The following is a 15,786-nucleotide window of genomic DNA, read 5'->3' as shown; positions in this document are numbered from 1 at the left end:
CAGGCGATGTGGGGATGTGAAAGGGAGGGCAATATACCTAAACTCACATACATACATACATACATACATAGCAAAAGAGAGTGCGCGAGAGAGAAAAGCGAAGTGGCACCTACACACCTGTGGTGGAGGTGAGCTCTTGTGCGTGTGTTTGTTTTTGGCCTCTCACTGATTTGCTCTCTCCTATTTCTACTGCTGTTGCACAAGCTCAGCTGAGATGCCCTCGCTCTCTCTCGTGTGTGTGTCACGCTTTTCCTGTCCCCACCCCCACCCTCCTCTCCCACGCTCTCTTTTCTGTTTTATGATTCATTTGCCTTTTCGCTATTTTCCTTTGTTGCTTTTAATTACTGTCTAAATAGTTACGATGTGGAGATCTACAAGTATCTGAACAATTCGTCCGAACGAGTCGTTAGTTGCTGGCTGGTTATATTCCATTTTTATTCGTCGCTGCTTCAGTGAGCAAAGCGAAAAGCTCCAATGCACACACACAGACACACACATGCACGGTCGCACCAATACATTGAAGCAAATGAACTACTTTTAGACAATTGAGCCGACTTTTTCACTGCTGAAAAACACAGTTAGGCTATATACATTGGTCGTTTGATAGTGTGTGAATATTTTCTTTCTTTTTTTTCACTTGGTCTATGGACTATAAAAAATCACATTTCGCGCAAATCCCGATTATTAAAAGGTTCGTTTCGTTGGCCGGAGGAGTTCTTTAGCCACACACACTTATCTTATCGCAGAGGCACGCGGCTTTCGCAATTTTTCGCACTCATTTTACGTGGGGGTTTGGGTATTGGTACTAAATTATAGCTCCTCCTCTGTAACTCTGACGCAAACGTCGTCAACTGACTACGACTACAACTATACGATATACACCAACAAAAAACACAGCAAAACGCAGAAGACACCGAAAAACAAAGCTAAACAGGGCTCAGCAGCCAAAGAGCCACTTGGCCACTCAGCAACTGGAACTGGAGTGCCGGAGAGCGAGAGCGCGGAGTATTCCAAAAGCACGGAATCGCTTCGAGCAGCGACGTCGACAGCGGCAGCGGCGTCGGCCTTAATACACCAACACACCAGCACAAGCACACGATCAGTGGGCAGCTCTCTCCACTGGTGGAGCAGTACCACCACCAACACAGTGAGTATCTCTATCCGTATCTGCATCTGTGTACTTGTTCTCCCACAAAGAGAAGCCCCGTTTGGAGCTCGAAAGTTGTGCGAGTGTATGAGTGTGCGAGTACCACTGAGCGTAACGCTGGGAAAGAAACTGTTAGCCGTGTTTGCTGCCATAGTTTAGTGTTCTGCGCATGTGCGCAATATACAAGTTCCACCAAGTTACGCAAAGCGCTTCTTCCCTGATTCACTACGATTATAGTAACATTTGATTGGACTTTGGTTTTCTATTATTAGTTCATTACTTGATGCATTATGTAAGAGTTCTAAGTCATAAAACCAAAAGGACATGATGACTTTATCACATCTACACTAATCTATCAAATTGTAGTCGGAAGACTACGCTCGTCGCGAAGATTTCACTAATCAACTTCCCCTATTCCCCTACCACACTCTCAACACAATAAACGAGAAATACACACAGTTTGGTACTAAAACTGCAATCCCGAAAGAACAATATTATGAACAGCTTGTCGTTAAATAATTGTAGGTCATTTGTTAACCGATACAATGAAATTGGTTATATAAAATATTTAGAGACACAAATGATCCGACAGAAACCAAACACATTAGGTATACTCAAAAATAAATAATCTGGAAAATAGAGAAACTGTCATTTTAAGATGTCAAAAAGTGTCTCATATGAAATTTTATCATTCTGTTAATTTGTAACTCGCCAAGTTGGGTTTTAATTTATTTATACGAGGTATTTAGTAGTCGAGCCGGTATAAAGTGTCCGTATTAATTAAGCTAATTGAATAACTTGCAGCTTAATCTACATTAAAACAAGACAGCGAGATTTCAGTCAAGCCTTTCAGGTCCCAAACAAAATCATTAAAGATAGAATTTCATTTTTCGCATGTTAACTAACAGGAAAATCTAATGAGGTCAACTAATATGAACTTGTCCTCCCGGCAATGCAACCGTCTTTATACATATAGCTGTTTTCAAACAGAGAACCCGTAATCCCTATTATCCCCTAATCTTTAAACGTATTTGCATTGGGTTTTTATGTAGCACTTTTTTGATTAGACTGAAAATATATATTAGTTTCCATATGGATTATAGGAATTCAATGTGGGGTAACAAAAATCTGAAATTAAACAAAATCCGTAATCAAAATAATAGAAATCGTAATTCATTCGATCGTGGAAAAAAAACCAAAACCGTGACAGATACAGACAAAAACGAAACAGCGATTACGATTAGATTGAATGAAGGTGGCAGCACAACAACGATAAATTTGCAATGTTCATAAATGAATGGGGAAGTGTGAGAGACCGACAAACTTTATGGCTTTCTTAAGAGGGAGTAAATCACAACTAATATAATCCCCCCCCCCCCCCCCCCACTCTTTTGAAATGAAGTAGCAAGGTCAAGTGTAGTTTTGCTCAAGAGCCTAGGCTCTCCTAGGAAAGTTTACTAACGCGACTAAACACCTGCCTATAAATCACATAATTGCCAATATCGCAAGCCCCCAATATAAATACTCCTTAAGAATTTAACGGGTTACCGTCGAAGGATTTCGAATGTAAGCAACCATCGATAATATCGATAAATTTATATCCAATATTACATACCCTCGAGTTGCGAGCCTTGTCACTGGATGATGCCGACTCCTTGGCCTTGGGCCTTTCCGCCTTACTGGTGGCCACAATGGGCAAGCCGCCGTTCTCGATCATTGTCACCACGATCTTATTGTTTCGACTGCTAACGGTGCCACCCCCACCACCGGTTGCGTAGGATGAGTTCGCCGCCGCAGCTGAGGCTGCATTTGTTGCCGCTAGATTCTTCTGCCGCAGGGCGTTCGATAGCCGCTGCTTTCGTTCCGCTCGGGCCTCCTCCTTTTCCCGCTGCAACTTGGCAATAGTGGCGGGCGTGTGGCTCTTGGAGCGCTTGAGAAACCTCATCAGTTGGCTCTTCACATTGGTGGCGGCACTGCCATTTCCCTGGCTTGTGGCATCGCCTATTTCCTCTGCCCTGCTGGACCTTCGGGATATTTGAGCCTTGGTGGGTACCTCTAGGCGACGGAAGACGCCATCGGCCATTCGCACGAAACAGCCCTCCGACATCTTGTGAAAGGAGTCGGATGGCAGTTTGTGGAAATCGCCATTGGGACTGCGGTAGTAGCAGTGATCCGTCCGATGATAGCCATCTCCCACAATATAAAACTCATTGCGCCCCTCCTTGGGCGCCACTACTGCTGCTGCTGATGCCGAGGATTCGGCAGCCAGATCGTCAGTCTTGGCACTTCGATCCACGGGCAGTTGAAAGGCCATCAATTGGGTGGTGCTACTACTGCTCGCACCAGCTGCATCCTCTGCTGTGTTAGGCAGGACACTACCCGAAGTCCCCTGGCCGGGATTAACTGGTTTCAGCTCACTGATCGTTACCGGACGACGTTCCGGGTTCTTGCGCATGATGCTTCCATTGCGCAGAAGTGAATCTCGCAGGAGGGAGAGCTCATCCTTACGCAATGGTTGCACCAATGTGGGGTAATGTTTCGAAGACGAAGTCGATTTGCGGGTAGAGGTTCGTCGATTTCCAAACTGTGAAGCCGGTTGTGGTGGTTCCTCTTTGTTGTTGTTATTGCTACTGTGGTGCATCTGCCGGTGACTGGAAGTCTGGCCCATGGTGGGTGCTTTGGTGGTTTTGCGGTGGGCGGTTCACTTGGTTGGTTCGTGGCTGGGTTACGGTGGTGTTTCTTCGTTCTCGTCGCGACTCGGTGTTCACGGTATACGGATTATTGGCCCAGTTGCAACGAAACTGAGACACATATTCCCTCGTTCTTCGCGTTGGCAATTATCACAGCGAATTTCTTGTGTAAACATTGAGAGATGCGCGCGTATACGTGTGCATAAAAGTATGAATAAATTTTGTTCGTTTTGTGTATTTTGTGGCACAACAATCACAATTCAGGCGCAGCTTTGTTGCTTTTATTTCGAAAAGACCATCTTGTTAAATTCTATTAGAGCACAATGAGGGAACATTGGAGAAGCAATCGCAGTAAAAGTCACAGTCTCTCGGTCACTAAATTGCAAACACATTCACCGTGCCAATCTTACTGAGCAAAAATAATTTGGATTCGCAATGCACAGAGTAAAACAATATCATAAGAACTGATGGGCCTATTTAGCAAGCCGCTTATCCAGTTAAAGAAGCTATGGAGAATTTTTAGTAGCACAACTAAATTTTCTTGTTGAATATGAAAGTACCACAAAAGTCTTTGAATCTTATATGAACGTATCTAGTCTTGTCATTCACAAATTCATAGTTCTATGACAATTTTAAATTCATTTCTGAATGTCACAGATACATTTTAATGAGTAAAACCTGTCTAGTTGTGGTTGTATGTATAACCAATTTGAAGAGTTCAAAATTGGGACTAATGAGTGTTGCTAATATGTATCTCTGTGCATGAAGAATATGTTATCTTTGCTTTCTTCTCGGATATTTGTAAACTTGTTGCTTACATGACGCGTAAGAGGGGCTGGGGGGTGGGTGGTTTTAGATAACAACACATGTCTCTTATCAGTTATCGCACTTTACACATCTCTCTCCGTGTGAGTGTTTCTGTTTTTTTTTGTGGACACAAGACATTCGCGATAAGTTCCACAACCGTTCCAGCTGGGTTTGCTTTTGAATGGCTGAGTGTGTGTTTGAGAGTCTGTCGCTGAGCGGTTTGTGGATCGTAAGCCTTGGCACGCCCGATACAGATACGCAGATACACAGATAGTAGAAGACCAGCAAAAAAATAACAACAACAAAATAAGCGTTAAAGAGACAACGATGAAGCCCCACACATTGCTGTGGCTATTTCTGTGATTCCCTCTCGCTCTCTACGCTTCCCCGTGTCTCTCTTTCCCTCTGTCCAGTTGTTGTTGCTATTCTTCTGCTAGTTACCTCGTTTAAGCGTTACTTACACGCACACTAGCGCACAGCGACTGTTGCTTTTGCGCGTGTGTGTTTTGGGTAGGAATTTGTTCGTTTTTTTCCTTTCATTCCGCTTTCGTTCTTTTCGCTTGCACTACTACTGTTTTTCTTCATTTTTTTTTTGTATTTCTTGTCATACCGTACTTTATAATTAAATTAACTTATCACCCGCAATTGGCTCATTTCTCAATGTATCTGCGAGTTGAAGTGGTTGGCTCAAAAAAAGCTGGATACATTTCACTGGAACTGCAGCACACACACAAACACACATTTATATGCGCACTCACACACAGCGAGTCCAAGCTGGAAATTTATAAATTAAACACTATTTAACCGAATTTATTTATAAACACACGTGCGTGTGTACTTAGTCAGTTAGAGTGTGAGAGCGACTGTGACTTTTCCTACGTCAATTCGGTTTATTTTAAGCTGCGTACTCATGCCCTTGATTTCATTCTAAGTGAGCTTAGCTGATCGGATTAGCCAGTGACGTTGTTCTTTATCGCGGATGTTGTAACGCCTGCGATTTGGATTCGGATTAGGATCACAACGATGAGAACTGCGCTTCAGCTTTTTTGCAATCTCTTCGCCTTACTTCTGTTGTTTTTTTCTTTATTTTTTGCGATTTGTATTGTTTGACGTAACGCCCTTGTGCTTGTGCGATAATAACTGGTCACAATGGCAAACGGCGAATTATAAATTGAAAGTAACAAAAATAACAACAAGAATACCAGGGGAGTCAACTCATCGCGGGGCGATAACGATACAGGCTAGGCGATATAGCAACGATATCGGCGGAGAGCGGATAATGACAACAGAAAACAGCGCGACGACGGTGACCACACGAATGAAGTGGAACTTAATACTAAAACAAGCTTTCGACCATCGCTGCTGTATGCTGGCTACTTTTGCCATTGTGGCTGCCGCCGATGTGGATTGTAATTCTGTGGATGTGGCGAGCGAGCGAGCGAGCTTGGCATTTTTGCCAAAGTTCTGCGTCTGGGAAGGTCGTTGTTGTTGTTGTTGCTGTAGCTACTCCAAGACAACAACGACACACCCTATTAAAATCGTATGCAATCTGCAGGTAAGTGCAGGTGATTCATACCCCATCACACGCACACTTACTCAGAAAAAACTGGTAGAAACCACACATATTTCTCGCCAAACATTGAAAAACTTAAAAGAGAAGGAGAGAGAACTCGGAAGAGCTTTGGCAAAGGGATCCCCAGTTTGGGAACCTGTCTGGGAGCCAAGCTTAAAGCCCACATAAACATCAACTCAGCATAATTTGAAAAGACTTCCATTAGAAATTCCAAGATAGATAAGCAGAGATTCCAGCATGTAGCTAAAAATCTTTAAAGATTTAGAAAAAATTTCTAAAAAATTAAAAAAAAAAAACAAATAATTTTTTTAAGAACAATATAAATTAAGTTAAAACAAGAAAGAACCCCAAAAACTTTTGTAAAACTGTGGATAAGTTATGATCATCTTGATCTTCATGACACTAAGAAGAAAGAATTAAAGAGGATATAACTAGCCAAAGAAAAGAAAAAGTTAGTCACTCACGATTCCACACCTAACGTTCACAAAGGCAAGTAGTTAAGCTTATTTACCTACACCACGTAAACTATTCAAGTGTATGCATGTCGGATACAAACACACAAACTAAGGCAGAAAATTATTTAAAATCAAAACAGTTATATGATTGTGCGGAGAGGAGTACGAATCCCACGGTTTTGGCTTGGACAACAAAGATAAAGGCTGAGAAACAGAGAGGAGATAGAGCGACCGACGTGATGTGATTATCGAGAATTGTTTAAATACTATAATTGCACTTCTGAATGGACGTCGTCAGCTGTATTGACTCAGACTTTTAGTTTTTCGAATAAAGCAAAGTCCACAGTATGTATGTAAACTATTGGTGCTACCAATTAGCAAGTACCACCCAACATTTTCGTAAAAAGGTAAATAAAGTGACAGTTATATTCCTATATGTCAAACTCATTAAACAGGTCCCAGATATAGAATATTCTTAGATACCAACCCAATTTACTGAACTTGTGGATTTAATACTGTAGCATGGTACACAACGATATAGATTTAATTTAACTGTGTTCACATTGATGATGATATATGTAAGAAAAACAATGAGGTTTCGATTACTCATAATATGAGACACCAGTTATTCTAGATAAAATTCATAAAACAAAACGTGTCCCTTACACAGACAGATTTATAATTCTGATATATGATATGATTTTTAAAATACGTTTTTAAAATGTATTTATATATAAATTTCCCCCACCTGACAAAACACAGAATTACTTTGCGTACGACACATTTGACACAGACGAAAGACTTCTGTAAGGCGAAGCTTAGATTCGAATCAGTTAAATCCAGCAGTATGGTATTTCGTATTCTACAAGCTGACTTTAACTTTAAGAGTCTTCACTTCACCTTATAAATGGACCAGAAGAAAACTGATGACCCAAGCCACAGAACGCATTGCAGGAGCAAACAAGAGATGGGTTGATGAACAAGGCCCCCAAATAAACGGACTAAGGGGGACGTGGGGACGGGTGATAGGTACGGACTCTGAGGAAACCCAAAATAGGACTCACCTTGGCGGACGAGGTTCGTTGCTTGATCGCGGAGGGATGAGCCGAGTGGGTGCTAAGCACATTCTTGTTGACGGTGGGCGCCACTCCGCTGCCGGGGGTGTGGTGATGGTGGTGGTTAATCGCTGAGCTCGCCACCACCGCAGAGTTGTTGCTGGACAAGCGGGCACCGTCGGTGGTCATGTTGTTGGCCACATGATGGTGGTGCTGGTGGCTGTGCTGGTGCGAGTGATTGGTGTTGGCCGCTGACGCCGAAACGGTCGCTGGACCCTGGGAAACTGATCCCACTCCACCTGTCGCTGCCGCCCCCGAGGCAGGCGTGGGCGTGGCCGCAGTGCTATTGCTGGTGGCCGAATTCGAGGACGTTACAATGGGCATCATTGTGTTGGTGTTGGCGACTGGCGTTGTCGTTGGTGGCAGTGACACAATGTTTGCATTGGCCGAATCATGCTGCTGCTGCTGTTGCTGCTGATCCTTGACCGAATGCGAGGATGTGCTGATCGAGTTGGTGGCGTAGGTGGCGGTTGTGCTGGAGACGGCGGCCAGTGGTGGCACCGCGTTTGTGGCGCTCGATACTGGCGCCGCCGGTGCTGCAACATTGGATGCTGTGCCATTGGACACGCTATCCGCTGGCAGGGCCTCAGGAACTGACTGCAGTGTGGTGCGCATTGCTGTCGACATATTTTCAAACAGTCCAATAGGGATTCTTAGAGATTCTGCACGTGAGATTCGAGTATTTTCGGGAGTCTTTCAGGTTTCGGTGCTTAAAAGTAGACAAATGCCCAGTGGGTTTCTATCATCCGTGGTACTCCTTCACATCTGCAAGAAATAAATGCACGCAATTAGTATGGAGCTAAACAAAGCAGACCACTTGTATCCTTCGGCAATTATAATATGGCTGGCCATTCACTTGCCATTATCAAAAACGTAGCCGATTGCCAGCTCCGATTACCGACCTCAAGCCATAACACTTTAGAGGCACAATAAAAAAAATAATCTCCTTTGTCTGCTCGAGTCTACTAGCTTTGTCCACACAAAGTAATGCAGAAAATCAAGTTGACCACTCAATACGAACCACTAGAAGCAGATTACTCAGACATTACGAGTGTATCCACATATTTAAATTATGTTTTGAAAGGCAAGGATCTTAAGGTACTTTAATATTAATTAGTCGTAATATTATATCGACATTATTAAATCTGCATTGAAACTAAAAATTACATTTTATAACATAAACAACAAAATCGGAATCCCAAAGAATAACTATGTTAATTAATTCAAATATTAATGGAAAACTGATTACGCGAACTAATATTTACATACTATTTCAGGAATCTTATGGTATGGTTTTTACAAGTTGCATACCTACAACATCTTTTAAACTAATAATAATTCAATTCAGTACGTTAGCAATAATATTTGGCTTATGGGGTTTACCACTGAGCTCTACAAAAACAAGTTCCGATTGATTTTATTCGGTATATAGTCGTCGGTCAGGAAGTCGATGACACTCTCGATTTCGGCCTTCAACTGAACGTCCTGCAGCATGCGCAGTTCCTGCCGCACTCCCGGCTCCAAATTGTGGCGGGCGAGGAGGTCATTGATTTTCTTGTTGTCGCCGGCAACCAGGGCAACCGCTCCAGTGCCGAGTGCGGGAATCTCCGAGGGGTGTAGCCCAATCCAACGCAGCGCAGGTGTGGTTAGTCCTTGGCTGGAAAAACTCATGGACTGTGAGCCATGGCGATAGACGAGCATTATCTCGACACCAAATGGATCGGCGTCCACGAGAATGTAGGCCTCCAGTTGGTTCTCCTCGGTGAGCCGATGGACAATCCTCCGGGTACAGCAATCGGGGTATCCTTTTCCAGTTATCAGGATGAAGCGTCGTTTAAAAGTACCAAATACATTTCTGGATAAGAGACTCTCAAACACCGACTCCTTTTCAACGATCAGCACAAATTCCGCCTGCGTTTCGATTCGATCTATCTTCGCGGGATCCGTGGGCAATGTCAGAGGTCCACCATACAAGCTACTGTCCAGAACGTCTCCGTTGGTCATCAGCAGCCTTAGGTCGCCTGCAAGAGTAACCGGATGAGCAGGGAGCCTTTGATCAGGGTTTCCAGATAAACTCACCTGCTACCAGGCCCTTGGAGGCGGCCAGTATGCCCAAGCTTAGGGGGGATGTGCTCAGCATACGACAGACATCTAGCCTGGCTTCGGCAATCCTGGACTGCGACCGGACTAGCAGAGGATTGTCATAGTATAGTCCACGAACGGTGAAACTTCCTCCGCGGACTTGCAATCGGTGCACCCGGGAGAGCATGTAAATCAGCACGCAAAAGCTGTGACGACTTCCGCGATTATTATAGCTGACTCGTCGATATTCCGAGATCACGTTGCCGGATGAATTTCGGGGAACACTAAGAGTGGCATTGCCATGAACCAAGTTGCTCAGCAACTCGAGGGCAATTCTTTCTATATTCTCCGCAAATTCACCCATTGTTCTAGCAATTTACTTATATTACGAACGGATTCTTAACAACAAATATGTACGTCTTCTTGATTTCGTACTCTTGCAATCTACAAAATGAGGTTTTTTAATATCCAAATTAAGAGAAATTATTAATAAATATAATTTTACTTGTGAATAATAGCTTTAGACTTCATTAAGCGACATACATACATTTTACCATGAACTTGGTTACTAACGCTTAAATTTTAAACAATTTCATTTTTGAATTCCCCCAACTTTATGTATCCTTGCTCCCAATTTCCTTTAGCTCTGAATTCGAATGAATTCTACTGTTTACGTGAATCAGTTTAATGATTTGAAACATTCTTTAGAATTCGAAGTGTAAGCACTTTTTTGGTCTAATTTAATTGAATAGGGAGTGCCACGCCCCCGGGGTTTTCTTGTTGGTTCTTTGAATGCCTTTGTCACAAGCGGAAACCCCGCAGGAAAATGAGTGAAAACTGTGGGCTAAAACGTTGAAACACGCCCACCGACCTACGCACAGTAATATTTCATAAATACGTAAGCAATTCGTGGACTTACATACCATACGAAAATAAAGTGGGCTTTGCACATACTTATATCTGCTTTTGTAAAAGTTTATCGCGTAAATCGGTGCGTGGAAACATTTCGAGGGGGGTTATAAATAATTTCCGAAAGGAGCTTGCTGGCTAAAAATATACCATCGAAATGAAAATTCCCTTTCGGTGAAAACAACTGTTTTTTAAAAATTTAAGCACGCACACTAGTGGCAAATGAAGAGAGCGCGAGGGAGATGGAGAGTGCCATAAGTTTATGTGAATTTCTTTATTCGGTCTTTCATTTTTCTTCTTATTTTATTATTCTTTTTTCCTTCTTTTTCGTATGTGCAGAAAAGTGTACTCGTTGTTACAAAGCACACATACACCGAGTGTGGGCGGGCGGGGGGTTTTCGCTCTCTTTCGGGGAAGAGAAAGAGAGAGTGGGGGAAAAGAGAGAGCGCCAACGAATGGGCTAGGAAAACTAACGAACGGAACGAAACGGAATGGCAGCCCAAGTATTGATTTGCTGGTTATGGTGCTGCCACTTCTTGTACTTACCAATCAAATACAATTTCCGATCGGCCCAAGAAAAGCTAAAGCTGAAAAGCTATTAGCTCTCTCGCTCAGAGAGGAGTCGCTAGCTGCTGGTCGCTGCTGTTGTTGTTGGTGTTGCCATCGATGTAACGCATATTATTATTTAATTTCTTTCGATTTTCCCAGTTCCTTTTCCGATTCCGTTTACCCGAAAGTGGTTAGGTTTGGAAAGGCTCTGCTTTTTACCGACTTTTACCGAACGAAAACGACGACACACACAACGAAATGCAAATGCAATACATAGCTTTCTCACTCGCTCACTAGCTACCTCTCGACCGCTCTCACTCGCACAGCAGCAGTAGCAGCAGCTCTTTGGTTTTCAATCAGATTTTTCTTTCTTATATTTTCTTATCGCGATGGTTTTTTCGTTCGCTTTTTTTTTAAGAAGAACGGTCACCGATTTTTCACAAAGATTACGAACGCACCCCCACTGCTCTCCCCTGTCACTGAAAAGCCACAATAATAACAACAACAACGACAGTCTTGTTGGCAACAAATGGAAATATTCGCTATATGCTCTGCGCTGCTCTGCCCTTCGCAAAACTAATGTGTATCCGCGATGGGTAATGGGTAACTTGATATTGATACGATTACTAATATTATTGATAGCCGATTAGCCGACATAAGCGGTGGCCGCAATTGGCAAACGACGATTGTCCCGCTCACGCAACGCAGTTAAATATTACTATTTTCCTCCGTCCACATCCACTTTGGCAGCAACAAAAGTATGTACGTCTCGGTCTCTCAAAAAAATTCACATTACGATACGGCAGCCATATTGTAGCAGTGTTGCCAGCTAGACGGTCTTCGAAAATACTAAACATTTTCCCCTGTAACTTATATACTAAAAATACAGCGAGCTGTCATCTAAACAACCGCGCCCACAGACTGATTTATTAATTTGCAATTTTAAATAATCAGTTAAATTAAAGTTTCGAGACTGGTTAGGGCTACACAACCCCATGTACGTGATTGTTTATTGAGATCATTTAAATTCATATGCTAATATATTTTTTCAATATTGACTAAACATACTTTCAGGGGCCAATGACTGTATTTTTGAGCTGCCATGCTGACTTCGGAAACGGCCACTTTGATTTCTACACCGCGCCGTTAACCATCTGGCAGCACTCTCCTAAGAGAGCGTGTTCCAAAATCTAAGAGAACACATTTTTTATGAGAGAAAAACAACCAAAAAGAATTATTATTACTGAAGTTAACTTGAATTATGAATATTTTCTTACGACTGCATTTAACTTAACAAAATATAAACCATTTTTTTGTTTTGCTTTTATTTCAAAAAATATGTATTTGTATAATAAACAATTTATCTAGTTTATGTGAGTCACAAAAGTTTAGTTAACGATAAAAACAAACTTTGAATGATTGTCTTCAATGAATAAATAACTAAGTTACCAAAGCTCTATTCTCCCTTTAAAAACAAGTAGTATTTGTCTTACCTTCTAATCTTACTCCCTGACTTTCAATTCCCTGAAAAGTTCTATATTGAAAACCACGAAACTTAGAGCTACACAGATTAGAGAATGTTTAGCTAAACACTATTTATCCAGTCGTATATAAGTAAAGGGAGGACTAACCTTTAGTAGAATAAAGAACCTTAAAAACTGAAAGTCAAAAATAAATTATTTGATAATTAAGTTAAGTCAAATTTGTATAATTTCCCAACTGATCTCTTCCAGAATTTTTTCTGAGTTGTTCTAGATATTTATGATGCTCTCATCACATTAGTGTATTGGCTGTGAGGGTTTTGAGTTGCTCTCGATCCACTTCCTAAGTAAATCTCCCGGCTGCATAGTTGGCTGTTGCTGCGGAAGAGTGGTCCTCGAGTATTGATATTCACTAGGCGTTATTGTGGGCGTAGGCGATGGCATTGGCGGAAAAACTGCGAGATTTCTCTGACTCTCACGGGCTTCGGACCAGCCGTAGTCCCTTACAGTTGGAGCAGCTGTTCCGTATTGGGCTTCTGGACGTGGCTGCGACTCAAACCCAGAAGATTGTGACGAAGTGCGGGAAAGTTGATTCTGCTGTTTATCTTCGTAATGTCTCATTAGATTGGAAGTGCTTAGATCTTGGTTGAAACTTTGATTGGCCGCCACCCAGGCGCTTATATCAGCTCCGCCGACATTCCTGTTTATGGACGGCAAACGCGATGGCATCAAAAGATTTTGCGAGGATCTAGTGAATGTTTGGCCTTGTGCCAGGTTACTTTGTCCATGGCGATGCCATTGCGACTCCAATGGGTTTCTCATGTGTTTCTGTTGAAACATCATCGCCGGCTGGACTCGCGGTGCAACCACTGTAGAGGCATCACCATAGTTCGAAGACCAAGCCTGCTGTTCCATCCGTTGCTTCGACAGATGCAACGAGTCCAGGGACAGCAGAGAAGCAGGCGTCCGAATTGTTCGCTGGGAAATCGTGGGGGCGGGTGAGTGACACACAGAGGCGGTTCGCATGGACAAATTGCCATTGCTGATATCACTGTATCCACTTAAGTGCTGACTGAGAATGCTCAGCGTTTCATCATCGCATTCGTCCGCACAGAGGCGATGGAAGCTCTCGCAGGCAGACTCGTCCTGATTCACTTGACTCAACAGATTGGTCCTGTTGGTGGCCAACAGAACAAGGGTTACAAAACTTCCCATCAGCTGTTGAGAAAATTTGTTAAATAAGGTTCAAATATAAGCAAATTAACTTACTATAAAAGATATTCCACTGATGTAAGGATCCAGGAATTCGATACCCATAGCATACCCACTCCATAGCAATAGAGCAATGGTGAATCGTGTAAATTTCAATCCGTCGTAAATCGTGTGCAGGAAACACAGGGCCAGCATGGCATATGGGTAGATCCCAATAAAGCAGGATGCGAAGGTTGCTTGCTGCACCTGCTGTTGGCTTAAGCCCAGCGAATACAGCAAGAGTTTGCCAAAGGTACGGCCGTACAATAAAAGTTTGCTTGTCAGTTCGCGCTGTTCCAGGAAAATGCCCACGCCCGAAGTCACCACTCGAATTAAGGCCAGCACATGGGAGTAGGCATAGAACAAGGCTAGCCCCATGAATTTTCCAAGGTAAGTCGTAAACTGAATGGAAGTTGCATTCGGCAGCCGGCAGAGCAGGCACAAAATGTTCACTACAGTCAGGATGGTCATCAGAGTGCGGTATCGCTGCAGCTTTAACTGCCGTTGGGCAGTGGCCAATCGGTTGAAGTGCGGCTGCTTGAGCAGCGATGCTCCCTTGATGATATAGTTCAAGAACTTGGAGCTCAACACCATTTTCTTCTTCTCGTGCAGGACTTTATTCACATGTCGTTCGCAGCTGCTGCACAGGCGAAACTGCTTCTCCAGTTGTTCTCTACGGAAAATATAATTGTTATTATTTAATAACTTGAGCCACAGCTTTTATATTATAGGTTCTCTATAAATAGATGTACAATATAAATCGGCTTACTCATAGAAACTATCTAATCTAGTTAGCATGTCTTTGATTTGCATACCAATGTAGATACGGGTATTTAGATCATATTTAGACATACATTTGGTATGTTTGTGGTATATCTTATTTGCTTGACTTATTTGTAACATTTATAAAACACATCCATAACATGGTATATATAATGCTTATTGTTATGATTGTTAAACCTTGCCAATTTAATTAGCTCACCTGTAAACCTTGAGTTCCTGATCGAATCGGGATTCGTTCTTGGGCTCGAATTGGGAGAGCTTCTCGACCTTCAGGCGCTGCGCCTCGTTGCACTGGTCGCACAGGCCGTTTTTGGGTGCAGGAGGCTGAGCAGTCAGGACATCAGAGTAATATGAGTTGGCACAGATGCTGGAGCTGCCTTTGGAGCTGTTCTTCTGGGAGCCGAGACTGCAGTCCCGCTGCGACGTAATATCCCGGTTGTAATCGCCGTCCTTGGTGAATCCATTGTACTGCTCGCACGACGGGCAGGTCCAACTGTTGCGATCCTGGTACGGAACTCGTACGTTGCCATTGCAGAACCAGCAGTTGACGCGGGCGTCGTAGCGGGATCTGTAGACGTCGCAGGTTAGTAATTCTGGACTATTAGAACTCAATGCATCACTTACCGTATGCTAATATAAACCTTGAACATAAACGTGCCGGCCACAAAGAGAATGGCACAAACAGGTATGGCCGTCGCCGCCAGGCGAATTAGTAGGGTTAGCATCGCTTTAGTATTTCGCTAATCTCGCACGCTTATCTATGCAGTCAGGCTGGTGCCTCTGTGGGTCATGGAGTCACTTAAATATACAGATGCCACTTAGAGATCCACTTTTTCCAAACGAAACGCAACGCCGGCAGCAAGTCGGCATTAGCGCGCGCAGAAAATAACCACAAAATAATACAGCGGAACATCTAGCGATGACAGTCGTTAGGCGATGCGATA

General features: G+C 43.1%; 4 protein-coding genes across 33 annotated transcripts in view; 1 reads left to right on the top strand and 3 right to left on the bottom strand.

Annotated features, from left to right (window-relative positions):
• LOC27206181 (MAP/microtubule affinity-regulating kinase 3) overlaps positions 1 to 12,177 on the bottom strand; it is a 27,215-nt gene extending 15,038 nt beyond the window's left edge. For 13 of the 28 annotated variants that reach the window (XM_039291717.2, XM_044922458.1, XM_044922460.1 and 10 more), the window contains exon 1: positions 12,047 to 12,170. Coding sequence is in view for 7 of the 28 variants with exons in the window: in XM_044922474.1 (XP_044778409.1) it covers positions 2,255 to 2,275; positions 2,763 to 3,815 (1,074 nt within the window). In the remaining 21 variants the exon portion in view is untranslated. Of the gene's footprint in view, positions 1 to 535; positions 552 to 1,822; positions 2,276 to 2,762; positions 4,148 to 5,846; positions 6,004 to 7,736; positions 8,415 to 12,046 lie in introns of those variants that run through there. The other 15 variants (XM_044922464.1, XM_044922466.1, XM_044922468.1 and 12 more) reach the window with 7 other exon arrangements.
• Positions 142 to 12,963, top strand: LOC123327084. Of its 3 annotated transcripts, none has more exons than XR_006541542.1 (2): positions 142 to 1,147; positions 12,402 to 12,963. XR_006541542.1 is itself a non-coding variant. In XM_044922475.1 (2 exons), exons 1-2 carry the CDS (start codon positions 5,924 to 5,926, stop codon positions 12,519 to 12,521), a joined length of 396 nt encoding a protein of 131 aa, XP_044778410.1. In that variant the 3' UTR covers positions 12,522 to 12,963. The 3 variants fall into 3 exon arrangements, 1 of the variants encoding a protein (XP_044778410.1); XM_044922475.1 differs by lacking the exon at positions 142 to 1,147 and adding an exon at positions 5,924 to 6,199; XR_006541543.1 differs by lacking the exon at positions 142 to 1,147 and adding an exon at positions 12,198 to 12,324.
• LOC6735265 (meiotic recombination protein W68) lies at positions 8,422 to 10,771 on the bottom strand. Its single transcript, XM_002082199.4, has 3 exons — positions 9,867 to 10,771; positions 9,171 to 9,808; positions 8,422 to 8,552 (listed from the first exon to the last, which is right to left on the bottom strand). Exons 1-2 carry the CDS (start codon positions 10,231 to 10,233, stop codon positions 9,180 to 9,182), a joined length of 996 nt encoding a protein of 331 aa, XP_002082235.1. The 5' UTR covers positions 10,234 to 10,771; the 3' UTR covers positions 8,422 to 8,552; positions 9,171 to 9,179.
• Positions 12,632 to 15,786, bottom strand: LOC6735264. The gene is made up of 4 exons (XM_002082198.4): positions 15,467 to 15,786; positions 15,042 to 15,410; positions 14,078 to 14,732; positions 12,632 to 14,026 (listed from the first exon to the last, which is right to left on the bottom strand). Exons 1-4 carry the CDS (start codon positions 15,565 to 15,567, stop codon positions 13,106 to 13,108), a joined length of 2,046 nt encoding a protein of 681 aa, XP_002082234.1. The 5' UTR covers positions 15,568 to 15,786; the 3' UTR covers positions 12,632 to 13,105.

The sequence above is a fragment of the Drosophila simulans genome, chromosome 2R, assembly GCF_016746395.2.
Source record: "Drosophila simulans strain w501 chromosome 2R, Prin_Dsim_3.1, whole genome shotgun sequence".
NCBI classification, from domain to species: domain Eukaryota; kingdom Metazoa; phylum Arthropoda; class Insecta; order Diptera; family Drosophilidae; genus Drosophila; species Drosophila simulans.
This window is presented reverse-complemented; position numbering and strand designations above follow the sequence as displayed.